Raw genomic sequence first — 12863 nt, forward strand, 5'->3', positions numbered from 1 at the left:
ATTTACAAAAGAGATTCAGTTACAAGAATAAATGGGCACGAAGGTGAAGTTTACTTTAATTTATTTTTTATTTTGGAATAGATTTTTGTTTTGTTTCATTTTTAAAGTTGGAATTAAGGCCACATAGGAATAGGTGTAAGGCAAGACTGAATTTCCATGAGTCATCCTTTATGTTAATTCACTAGTTTCCCAACTTTTTACCATTGAGAGAATGTTTTCTATTGAAAAAACCCTTCACAAGAAGTTCTGGATGGGACTACAGAATCTAACCGATTCCTTACATCAGGGGTCCCCAACACCCGGTCCATGGACCGGTACCAGGCTGCAGCATGCCAGTAACCGGGCTGTACAAACAAGCAAAGCCCCATCTGCAGGATGCAGGCAGAACACAAAACCACATTCCCTCCAGTCTGTGGAACAAAATCTCTTCACAGAACTGGTCCCTGGTGCCCAAAGATTGGAGACCTCTGCCTTACATCAATTGAGGTTGATTGTAAAATTCGTTTTCTTACTGAAAAAAATCCAAAGAACTTCAGGGTTATCTGGAATGAATGTTCAAAGCCTGTGTTTTGGTGGAATAGAAGCTGCCCCCACCATTCCAATTTGACATCACTGTCTCCTATCCTAGTGACAAGGTGCTTCTGAAAACATTGCATTGACCTTGTCCACATGGTTATGAGTTAAGTATGTATTGGAGCAGCATGAGAAGATGCCATGAATGAATTCTAATCTTCATACTGCTAAGGTTCTAAAAATAAATGGAGAGTTTTTTAACTGGATGGAAAATGATGACCAATAGGACCCTGGAAAGGAAAAGTGCTATCCACATAAAATAAATAATATTATTAATAATAAAGAACTTTATAAATGGAGACTAAAGCATGATGCAAGAGAGAAGATTTGACACGTCTGGGAAAATTTAGACAAAAGCAAGCACCCACTTGCCTCCAAGTGGTGTCCCGAAACAGCAGCCAACCCCCACTGCACATCCCACAGTCAGGACATCTGTGTAATAATATGGCTGCTACTAGTGGAAGAGATGAGACAGAGAGAGAGAGGGAAAAAAACAGGAAAGAAGAGGAGTGAGAGGATTGGAAGCTAATATGTCAAGACAATCAGCTGATGTTCTGTAGCATATCTTGGACCCATTTATATATTCTGTATATGTCATTATTTCTGTTTTATATCATTCTGGCTCAGACAAGTTCCAATACATTTGTGCAAGAAATTGGGGCATTGTATCTGAATGCACAACTCTTACAGAAACAGAATACGTTCAGCTTTTCAGGTCCGACATTTTTTAAAACATCAAAAAGGTTGCTATATATCAACAGTTGGTTAAGAAGCGTATAGTGTGAATAGCTTCATACATCACAGAACTCCAGTTGAAGGTATAGGAATTTGGAGGTGTTCTTCATGTATAGGCTTTTGTCTGTGAATATCCATACCTGGAGAATGTGCTACAAAATGGAATTGCAGCATTCTCCCAATTACAGTAGTACGTGTGAAACAACATCAGTTGTTTAGAATAAATCCCGTTGTGGTATAGCCTTTGTACTACTTTGAATTGTTAAAAGTCCAAACACAATAAACAGAATATTGTATATGGGAACTTGCATACGTTAGCTTTCTTGTCTGATTGATGTTCTCATGAGGGAAGTACTACTTTAGGAACTATTAAAGATTATAATTACAATAGTAGGAACTATTCCATTTGGAATTCATGGATGTGCCATAAAGGCAAATATACAGTATCTGGCTGAAACTCTTTCCTTAGATCAAGGGTAGAAAAACTTGGCTCTTTTATGACTTGTGGACTTCAACTCCCAGAATTCCTGAGCCAGCCAAGCTGCTCTTGAATTCTGGGAGTTGAAGTCCACGAGTCATAAAAGAGCCAAGGTTGCCTACCCCTGCCTTAGATGGAGCTGAAATGGTTTGACTCAATCTGTATTTGTTGCCCAATTCCTATGATTTACTGCCATGCACAGACAATAAAAAATAAGAAGGAAGAAACAAAACACCAACAAGGCCTCTCTTCAGAGGAGCACATATAGTAGTTCAAGAAAACAATTGCTGAAGCCACCAAAATGTAGTCAGTAGCCCAAGAGGTCATCACTATATGAATAGGATTATTATCAGTACTGAATTCTATCTACTAAAGAGCTCTCATTCAAATTTACACAGACACTTCAAATTCACGTTTGTAGTTCATGCCTTATTTCAACATTACCAAACACAGATTCTGTTTAATTTAGAGGATTCAGAGAGCAAAACAGCAACAAAGCCGGGTATTACTTTTATTAACTTAATCGACAAATTCAGCCTTAAAAAAAACCTTAGCATTCATCAACCAGGATGGGGGAAAAAAAATAAGGCTTTAAGATATACATAGGAGTCATGGTGGTGCAGTGGCTAGAATAAAGCATGGCAGGCTAACTCTCCCCACAGCCTCGAGTTTGATCCTGATGGGCTCGAGGTTGACTCAATTTTCCATCCTTCCAAGGTTGGTAAATTGAGGACCCAGATTGTTGAGGGCAAAATGCTGATTTTGTAAACCTCTCAGAGAGTGCTTTCAGAGCACTATGGAGCAGTATGTAAGTCTAAGTGCTATTGCTATCCATTCAAGCATATATTTCCAAATTAAATTTGGAAAAGTTGCAAAAGTCAAATACCAACTTTCCAAATTATACCTATCTGTCACTCCAGAAAATCATGATCCACCATGGCGGGTATAACAATGAGGATGGGTGAGAATTGACATGGTCTCACTGAATATATTGAAAAGTTGCTTTTGATTCAAGTGAAGAAAAAAGAGGGAATCAAGCTGCTATCAGATTTACAGCTCTTGGCAACTTGATAAAGAATCTGCTATAATTAGCTTATGGATTCAATTGTGTTTCTTCAGTGTCTAATATCAGCTATTTGTTTATTTAAAAGCTTTCTAGGACTACTCATCTTTTGAACTCTAAATTTTGGCAGCTCACAGAAACAGCTAAATAGACAAACAAATAATAAAACCAGCATTAAACAACCTTCCCATTTCCTCAAAAGAAACATTCCTCCGTATGGCAACATTTAAATTTATTGGGTTCTTGGAAAATAGCTGCCAGACTGAAATCGCAGTCTGTTTATCTCCCATCTAATATTTCATCTTTGTAAAATTACTAAGATCCTTAATCTCATATCAAGAATCACTGTCTCCCTACTGCCTATGGATAAAATTATCTTTCTTGAACAACAACAAAATTGCTTAAGGTCTTTAACCCAAAGCATTATTTTACCATTATTATGACTATACTTGTTATTTATAGACTAGCTGTAAAAACAAAGTGTTTTCAGCACCTGACTTGGCAGTTTTCAGGTAATGGTGGGAAGAAAAATACTTGCAGTATATATGTGTACATAGTAACACATTTTAATTAAAGTCCCTATTTTCCTTAAAAAAAAACAACAACAAATTGGGGAGATAATGGGGATAGTCCAGTGATGGCGAACCTTTTAGAGACTGGGTGCCCCAAAACTGCCCCTTGCCCCTGCTCCGCCTCCCATCCTGCCTGTTCCACCCCTGCCCGCCCCCTGCCCCACCTGCCTACAGGGCCACACATCACCTCCATGGCCCTCCACAACAGATCGCCCAGGTAGCCCTGCAGCACTATGGCAGCCATGCCCTCCGCCCACACTCCGCAGCATCATCTGCATGCTATGGAATGCGAGGGCGGAGTCTTGTCCCTGCTGCCTGGCTATGTCCTTGCCTGCACTGCTCCGTGTGTGCCGCGCCCGGGGGTGACTCTCCTCCAGGGGGGCTGCTGGTGAGGAGGGGAGGTGGGGAGGTGGGGCTGGGGCGACAGCATGCATGCCCACAGAGAGGGCTCTGAGTGCCGCCTCTGGCATGCGTGCCATAGATTCGCCACCACTGGGATAGTCATTTTCTTTAGGTACTGCCTAAAACGTAGAAGAACATGACCTTGAAAACAGAAATATATGTAATTGCCATGGAAATAATTTTTTGATTGTCCATCCCATGTCATCTCCTTGCACCACCTCTACTTGTGGATTTCCACAGGATGCACATTCAGTTCTTTTCCATTTCCCTGCAAGGTTACATGAGATAAAATAGTGGTACCATTGTGCCTTAAAGAGTTCTTGTATCTGTTACAAAGAAAACACATCTTTCCTTCCAGAAATGTCCTCATCCTGGAGCATCAGCATGTTGTATGATCACAGGAATGCACTTGCCTCCAAGAGGGGCCCCGAAGCAACATCCAACGCCAACTGCACAAGCGGCCACCAGGAACTCCAGTTGCCTATGCATGTTCTGGAACAAAGAGCCCAGCCAGAGAGAGGCATGCCAGGGTTAGAGTGAGCACAGGCAAAAGTTAGTCCTTTCTTCTCCTGCTGCTCCAATGCTAAGCATCTGCCAGCAGCAAAGCCAGCCTGTTTTTAGAGCCTTGTCAGTCGGCTTTAGTAGCAAGGGCAGCCAGGATCTACAAGAACTCAGTCTCTTCCTGCCTTGGTCCCATTTCCTGTATTCTCTTTGCATTAGTCTTATTTATTAATATTGAGATTGATTAGATGACTTTTAAAATAAATCATCTAAGGCTAGCGTTTGTTATCAGCCACTGGAAGAATACAGTATGGCCGAGCCATAAAGCTGTTGCTTTATTTTATTTCTGCAGCTAGGGTTAGAAGCAAGAAACTTCTATGATCATAGCCTCAAGACATAGCTGCTTACAACAGCCATAGCTATAAGCGCAGTTTTGCATGTTAATTGTTCTCAATGAATCTGCTCTTAATACAAGAATGGGGCAGGGGAAGTCATCCTTATTTACATCTATTCAACCACTTCTGTTCCATAAGGGTAACAACTGAAGTAAAGATCCTCAGTCCCAAATTATGCTGGTCTTTTTACAACCAGCATATATTACAGAGATATAGCCAATCTTGTTTATCTTTGGCTCTTTTGCATATTTGTGTTTGCAAAAGTTTGGAATTATGTTTTTATCAGGAGAAAAGGCGCAAATCAGGATGATTTGGTACTCCACAGGATAAGTAAAATTCAGTCTTAGAGTGAGGATAGGAAACTGCACAATATTAAAAGCCCATCCCAGACTGCCAGTTTGCCTCTTCAAATTGTTCCCTTATAACTAATTCCAAACTTTTATTTACACAGAAACCGATAGTTTCAAAAAGCCAAACACTGCTCCTGATTTTTTTTTTCAGTACAATTACAATTGCACTACATTATTCTTTAGTGATTCCTCCATGTTTCGCTGGACATAATTACAGTCGAGATACCTAATACTCCTCTCTCTGTCATTTCCTGTGTTGTGCAGTTTCTTGTTCCTGAACTTACTGTTTCATTTTAATGTCCTCAGTTCTGCTGCCATCATCAATAGTCTATAATGTTCTCTCCCCCAGCAATCTCACTCTCAAGCCAGATGGAGCATGCAGAACACTTACCTCATAAACTCCACAGAAGATAGACAAGAACTTGCTGAGGACAGCAGCACAGATGCTTGCAATGTGCACAAAAGGGCCCTGCAGAGGAGAGAGAGAGAGAGAGAGAGGGAGGGAGGGAGAGGGAGAGAGAGAGAGAGAGTAAATAACTCAGAAGAACTAGGCTGAGTAGCAGCATCACAGTGCAGACCAACAGCAAAGGATGTGCCTCCAGCTGGCCTCTGATCAATCTCCCTCTTCCTACACTGAACTGAAACTATTTCAGCATCTTCGCTCTTTTGTGCTATCCAGTCCACAGATCCAACTTCTGTCCTTGGTGGTCAGGTGTAGTGGGGAAGATGGAAAGCACCAGGAGCTGGATTTGGGAGTCCTTAATTAAAGGGAGGGATTGCACTTAGGTCCCCCAGGCCTCTGACAGGTGGGTGTAGCTTAGCTGCTTCTAATAAGTAAGCTCGTTTCTGCAGCTTCTGGTTGCATTCAGCTCACTAGGCCTCCTGTGTGTTTCTATTCCTTTTCTCCCTGACTGCTTCCCAGATTGCTCCTTTATCAAGACAGAAAGCAGTATATCCATGTAGCTGCAATTCCTCCCTTCCCTTTGCTCTTTGAGCTGAGCCTATTTCTGGCTTGAAATAAACCAGTTAGTTGCACTCCTCTGCTTGTTTTGCCGTAATGAAACATGGAATTGCAATCCAAGTACTCTTATCCAATTTATACTATCGTCCAATTCCTGAGATGCTGGTATCGTCACTTGTTCCTGTGCTTTATGTCTTTGGTTTGACAATAGCTTTGCTCAAAAGCTTTTTCTGGGGGAAAAAAACTAATGGAACCACCAGAAGCAAGAGTTGCAATGATCATCATCCATGTGCCTCTGCTGCTGATGTAATGAGGAGCTTGTTAATTAAATGGAAGGGAATGACCTAAAGAAATGCTAGCATCTGACTCTGTCAGACTAATTAAAGATATTGTCTTACAACCAGCAACAGAGAACTGGCTAGTTTAGTGCTCCAGTGGGGAAAATAGTTCAGTTCAGAAACATTCCCACTCATTTATTTCCGTGATACCAACAGAAGAGAATAGGTGTAGCTCAGGGTTCAACTGTGGAGTCTTTCATACTTTTTGAGCTTGGTTGTTTGTTTGTAGATGTTTCATTATTAACTAATGCAAGTGAGAGTGGGTTTTACTGCCTGTTTAGGTGCAATAGCTTGACCTGCCAGTTTGCTGGGGGTATACTTTTCTCCTTGGTTAGTGTATTGTTTTTTGCCTGATTTATTGTCTGGTGTTAATCCCTGCTTCTCTGGGTGTTGGCAGCTGGAGAGGATGTCTTTTTGTTTACTTCTTGGCTTTTTTACTGTGTCTTTCGGATGCTCTGCTTTTTTCTTTCATTTGATCTATTCTGAGTTTAACTCTAGAATCCTTTAGTTCAGCGGTTCTCAACGTTTGTGTGATGGCGACCCCCGTCACACAAATGTTATGCGCATGCATGGCGCGGCGCGCATGGGGCGGGGCCCCTGCGCGCGGCACGCATGCGTGGCAGCGCCCCCCATGCGCAGCGCGCATGCGTGGCGTCATCCCCCGGAGGCGCGGCGCCGCCCCCACGTGCGGCACGCATGCGCGGCGCCCCCCCGGAGGCGCACCGCCGTCCCCATGCGTGGGGCGCATGCGCGGCAGCGCCCCCCTGGAGGCGCACCGCCACCCCCACGTGCGGCGCGCGTGCGCGGCACCGCCCCCCAGAGGCGCAGCGCGCCCCCGGAGGGGACAAAATGGCGGATCGCCGCCTTTGGCGACCCCGCAAAAGAGGTCAATCGACCCCAAATGGGATCGCGACCCATAGGTTGAGAACCGCTGCTTTAGTTCTTTGCAGCCTTTGTCTACAAGCTGATACCTGCCATCACTTACCCTCTTTTCTCCCTTACCTCCACTCCCAGTTGTACCTACCTCTTTCCCAACAGGAATCCCACTTCCCAGGCCAGCTGTCAAGCTCACAACTTTGGCCACAAATGCTTTAGGTGTGAGGTACTCCTTGAGGACTACTCCTCGCATAATAGTTTTCAATTCTGGAATCCCAGAGCCTGAACAAAACAGAAAGGAATCAAGAAAAATGCTATTCAGAGAGAACACAGCCCAAAACATATTGAGATACCACAGTGCAAGGGACACATGTCAGATAGTACCAGATCTCTCTTAGGTGACACCCAGGTTGACCTCAATCAGATAGGAAGCATACCTCACACTTTTGTTATTGTGGGGAAAATAGGAAGAGGAAGTTGTGTTGGTTATGTTCACCACCTTGAGTTATTTGTAAAAATAACAAAGGCAGGATACAAACTAATCAATGTTCAACAATAAGAATTAAGAATAAGGATTAATGGGAGATATTAAAGTGTCCTATCTGCCTGCAGTAAATATCTCCTTGTCCTTCTTCCTGATGTAAAAAAAAACCCTGGGGTACTGATAAAAACAAAACAAGTTACACGGACATAATAGAATCAGTGCTCCTTGATTGTGTACCCATTTTGCCCTAAGAATGGGCATAGGGTGGTGAACTGGCAGACAAAAAGGCAGGCAAGGGACTTCATCTATGACTGGAATTGACAAACAAGTCTGCTCTGATTGTGTGGTTTGGGGCCTGAGATGAACAGACATAACTTCCCGCTGTCCTTTGATTCCTCACCCACAGCCTGTGGAGAGACAAACTGGCAGAAGAGGGCAGCAAAGAGGATAAGGATGAGGGGGTAGGTGACCCAGGCCAGGAACTGCATAGGGATGCTGGGCTGCATCTCTTTGTACATCCACTTGTAAGCTGTAGGGGAGAAATAACAATAGATGTGAGTGATTGTAGCACCTGAACAGAACCCCCCAAAAAACAAATTCAGCCCATGCAGGAGTTGTCATTGGCCGGACTCAGCCCATTACCAGAATGATAACCAAATATAAACGAGCAGAGCCTAACTGAACAAGGCAAGAACATTTTCCAATCTTACTCTGCAGTCTTTCCTACCTCCATCTACTGTATATCAGTGATGGCGAACCTTTTAGACACCAAGTGCCCAAAACCCACCCTGCCCCCACTCCTGCCCACCCGCCTCCCCGTTCCGCTCTGTCAGTCCACAGGACCACCTACCGCCCCCATGGCCTGTCGCAGATCACCCAGGCAGCCCTGAAGTGCCATGGCAGCCATGCCCTCCGCCTGTGCCCCACAGTATCATCTGTGCGCGATGGGGTGCATGGGCGGAGTCTTTTCCCCACTGCCCGGATGCCATGTCCTTGGCTGGGCTGCTGTGTGTGGGCCACGCCCAGGGGCAATTCACCTATGGGGTCTGTTGGTGAGGAGGGGGCCGTGGGGGGAGACAGGGCTGGGGCAACAGCGCGCATGCCTATAGAGAGGGCTCAGAGTGCCACCTCTGGCACACGTGCCATAGGTTCGCCACCACTGGTCTATATTTTCAAATGGCTTGTGTCAAGTGGCAGGGCGGGATAGAAGAAATCAGTAACAAGCATTTCCTTTTCTTTTTGTGGAAGGGCATTTTGTCAGGAACTGTGCAGGGTTTAAAGAGGGCCGATCTGGAGGCAACCCTGATCAGTTTCTACGATCAGCAGCAACACAACATCCAGCCTAATGAACAAATGCAGCAGCTTTCCAAGGCCATTTCATTTCTTGTTTGGATAGCAGATGTTCGCTCGGAACGAGAGGTACCTACCTGCCTGGTAAAAGACCCAGACCTTAAGAGGGAAAAGCACAATGTTTGCTTTTGGAAAGAGCAAACAGTAGGAAAGAAAACAAACAAGCACACCTTCCATGACCAAAACTGCTACCTCCGAGTTTCTCTTTCAATCAGCTGTGTTTTCAAGAAAGTATCTCTCTACTCTGTCTTGTTTGACTCTTTATGTGGTATGTTTGTTGGGGATTTCCATTGGTTTCAATTGTGAATGATACTGCTTTAATAAAGAAACAGAGTAGGTGTGTTTTTAAGTTGTAGCATTTCTTCAGAGGTGATCCAACCTACCTTGCAAGCTTTTGGCACTGGTGTAATCCACCCCCCAACTGACTAGTGCCATGACCAGACCCAGAAGAATCAAGAATATCCAGTCTTCTCCCAGTTTCTTCATAACATATTTCTTGATACTTTTAGTACAGGCTGCAGAAAAGGAAGGTCTTTTAAATAGTGGTAAACTTTCCACCAAAGTTACTATTTTATAGTTCTATATATCACACTGGGAACTGTATGACACTGTAATAAATGTGTCAAATTTCTTCCACTGAAATCAACAGGATGAGAGAACTTAAATCATGCCAGATTGTGTCATTTCCTTCCAAACAGATGGAGATGCATTTAAAGCTTGCAGAAACTCTCCTTAATTCAGAGATGTTGAAGAACATAAGCACCAGTAAATTCATTAGGTTTAAAGTGCCCTGATCCACATTTTATCAAGCATGTGCTATGTGACTCGCTGAAAATAGCAAACTGTAGGCTTAAACAACAAAAATAAAATAAACATTCTCCATTTCACTTAACTGGAAAAAAAATTCTTACATTGATGTCCAATCTGAATTAGAAAAAGCCCACAGTGCTCTGAGAATACAGGCAAAATACAGCAAATAACATATAGCATTATTTTTAATAGGTCATTAGCTCCTACTCTTCAGCATTGCTAATACAGGGCCCTTTGTGAATATGTTTGAATTTCTGATTTCTCATTAATTAACCTTTATGTATGCAGAAGTAGAGTTATCATATATTGCCTAATTTTCTTAATAACTTTTTTTTCTAAATCAAGTATCCTACAGGCTTTAGACTCAGGTCTTGAGCTAAATAGCCAAAACACAGCATTCTTCAGCTTTCTTTTTAAAATGTATTTAAGTGGTCATTTTTATTTGAAGAAAAAGCAACTGTGTCATTTCTCCATTTGTTTTATGTTCCAAATTCTAATGAGGGTCTTGTGCTAATTTCTCATCCCTATTTGTGCCCCAAACCACTGATCACAATACCCTGAGTAACTGGGCAAGGGTGGGGGGAAGTGGATTAGCAGGAAAGCAGGATTGTGAATTGGGGTTCATGCTTCTTTTCAAACAATGGCTGCTGAAACATCTTAAAATCTGATCTGGTGCTCCTCAAGGAAATAGTTAGTAATAGTAGACAAAATTTTCTTAACCTACTTTTAGTTAGTTTTTGAAAAGAAATCCGTATCCAACCCAGAACAAAGCAGATATGCTTCATTCTTCAAAATTCAACATGTATTTTCACAGAATTGCTTGAGAATGCTAATGTGTTTGTTAATCAAGAATGAGCTTCACTATTGCTCTACATCAGGGGTGTCAAACTGCCAGCCCACAGGCCAGTTGCATTATACAAAAGCTGCACCCACCTCAGCTCTGGCAATGCACGTGATGCGGCGAGTTTGACACCCGTGCTCTACATCAGTGTTTCTCATCCTTAACAAGTTTAAGATGTCTGGACTTCAACTCCCAGAATTCCTATAACTGACTGGGGAATTCTGGGAGTTGAAGTCCAGACATCTTAAAGTTGCTAAGGTTGAGATACACTGCTTTACACGAACTATATGTTCTATCATCTAATTCTTCTGTGTTGTTGGACAGTGTCAGGAAATGTTTCATCTTATTTGTGGGTAAGAATCTTTAAAGAAGTGTGTCTGATGTTCCTGATGTTCTCATTGAGAAAACCTGAGGGAAGAAGAGATCTTGGAATAAATGCTTATGTCCCTTTTCTCAACCTCAAAGTCTCCCTTTTCAAATAGTTTTCATTCATGAAAAGCCTTAAGATTACATGCAATGTGTAGTTTGCCCCAAATGCACTCACAGCCACAATCATGGAGGGATTTTTTAAAATATATTGGAACAGTTGGAAGATATATGAAATAAAAAATATGAGAACTACAGAATTAAAGCCTCAAAACTTCCATTCTATGTTCTTCCTTTCCATTGTTCCCTCTCACCATATGCAATAAACTCCAGTGCAGTCTACCCCGAAGCTACAGTGAGCTTCTTGGAAGCGCCAGTTTCTCTGGGGCTTACCATGATACTTAGAGTAGCTCTCCTCTTTGAGTTCAGCATGCCCTCTCTGCTCCAAGGGGTCTGGAGACTTCTTATTCAGAAGTTCAGCTGCTTCCTTCTGGGAAAGACTGGGAAGCTGTTCTGTATACTGGCCATAGAGCTGAGATAATAATAATAGGCGGTCAAGACACTCCAAAGACAATATAGAACAAGACAGCCAGAGACTACAAGAAACATAGTAATAACTATGTCAAAATAAAGTACGTTTATTGTAATTATAATGCACAATTGAATGTAGACATGATTCCAGGTCCTCTGCCATAAATGACGTTCATTGAGTCTAAACCAAATATATTTTGCTCATAATACTGATTGGTAAATGTTCACACAGGTACATATATTTCATGATGTTGCGCTTGACAACTTGAAAGTGTAAATATGAAATGGTATGAATGTTCCGCCTGTGGCAGAAGTTTTATGATAGCTCATTCATGCACAATCTTATTTCTTACTGCATAATCATTGATGAATGATGAGTCTATGTTAAACAATCCCAACTCTTGAAGAGATTTTTGCTACCCTGCTGGTAGATATGTACTATATATTCTCAATCTTCCAAATTGCATAGCAGTCACACATCGTGAATACAAGATAATGAGATACCAGTCTACAGGCACTTGCAATGTATAGATCAGATCTTATTGGAAGGAGTGGGGCAAGGAGAGTGGACTCAATCTGAAAATAACCCAGATTATTTCTAGGCATTTTTTGAATATTAAACTAATCTAATTAATGATTGCAAGAAGGAATAATGTTGGTAGAAAAATCAACAACTGCACAATACATGAAAAGAAGGACCAGGGGGACGGAAACTAATCAAGGAGAGAACCGACTTAGAACCAAGGAGAAATTTCCTGACAGTGAGAAGAATTAATCAGTGGAATGACTTGGCTCCAGAAGTTGTAGTGCTCCATCACTGGATGATTTTAAGAAGACATTGGACAACCACTTTTCTGAAATGGTATAGAGTCTCCTGTTTGAGAAGGGGGTTAGGGACTTCCGGTGGATTTGCGGGGCGATGGCGGCTACTTTCTAGCCGTCCTCCTGGGTAAGTGTAATGAATCGCTATGAACAGCAGACACCAGCTGTTCAGCGGTTCAAAATCCCCCTCCTGGGCAAAGGGGGGGGAAGAGGGTTGTCTGAATAGTGGTAGAGCCTCTTATGTACCCCCAACTCTTTCTTTTGGGGGTGACAGAGTGCTCCCACGGAGTTCAGACTGTCTCCGCTTCCCAGCTGCTTTTGTCCCTAGGGACAAAACAAGCCTCGCTACCACCTCCGCGTTTAAAGGGATCTGGTGAGTTTTTTTTAGAAGCGGACAGAGTTGATTAGAGGATTT

At 42.6% G+C, this 12863-nt stretch overlaps 1 protein-coding gene across 5 annotated transcripts in view; it reads right to left on the reverse strand.

Moving 5' to 3' along the window:
- The window catches only part of CLCN1 (chloride voltage-gated channel 1), a 75309-nt gene that overhangs the window by 30904 nt on the left and 31542 nt on the right, over window positions 1-12863 (reverse strand). For 4 of the 5 annotated variants that reach the window (XM_039338678.1, XM_039338676.1, XM_039338679.1 and 1 more), the window contains exons 2-7: window positions 11489-11627; window positions 9462-9593; window positions 8129-8257; window positions 7393-7526; window positions 5461-5538; window positions 946-1024 (exon numbers count right to left, since the gene is read on the reverse strand). In XM_039338678.1, the coding sequence (XP_039194612.1) occupies window positions 946-1024; window positions 5461-5538; window positions 7393-7526; window positions 8129-8257; window positions 9462-9593; window positions 11489-11627 (691 nt within the window). Of the gene's footprint in view, window positions 1-945; window positions 1025-4236; window positions 4316-5460; window positions 5539-7392; window positions 7527-8128; window positions 8258-9461; window positions 9594-11488; window positions 11628-12863 lie in introns of all 5 variants that reach the window. The other variant, XM_039338677.1, reaches the window with a different exon arrangement.

Source organism: Crotalus tigris, unplaced genomic scaffold, assembly GCF_016545835.1.
Source record: "Crotalus tigris isolate CLP2741 ecotype Arizona unplaced genomic scaffold, ASM1654583v1 scf7180000017716.2861928, whole genome shotgun sequence".
Taxonomy (NCBI): Eukaryota; Metazoa; Chordata; class Lepidosauria; order Squamata; family Viperidae; genus Crotalus; species Crotalus tigris.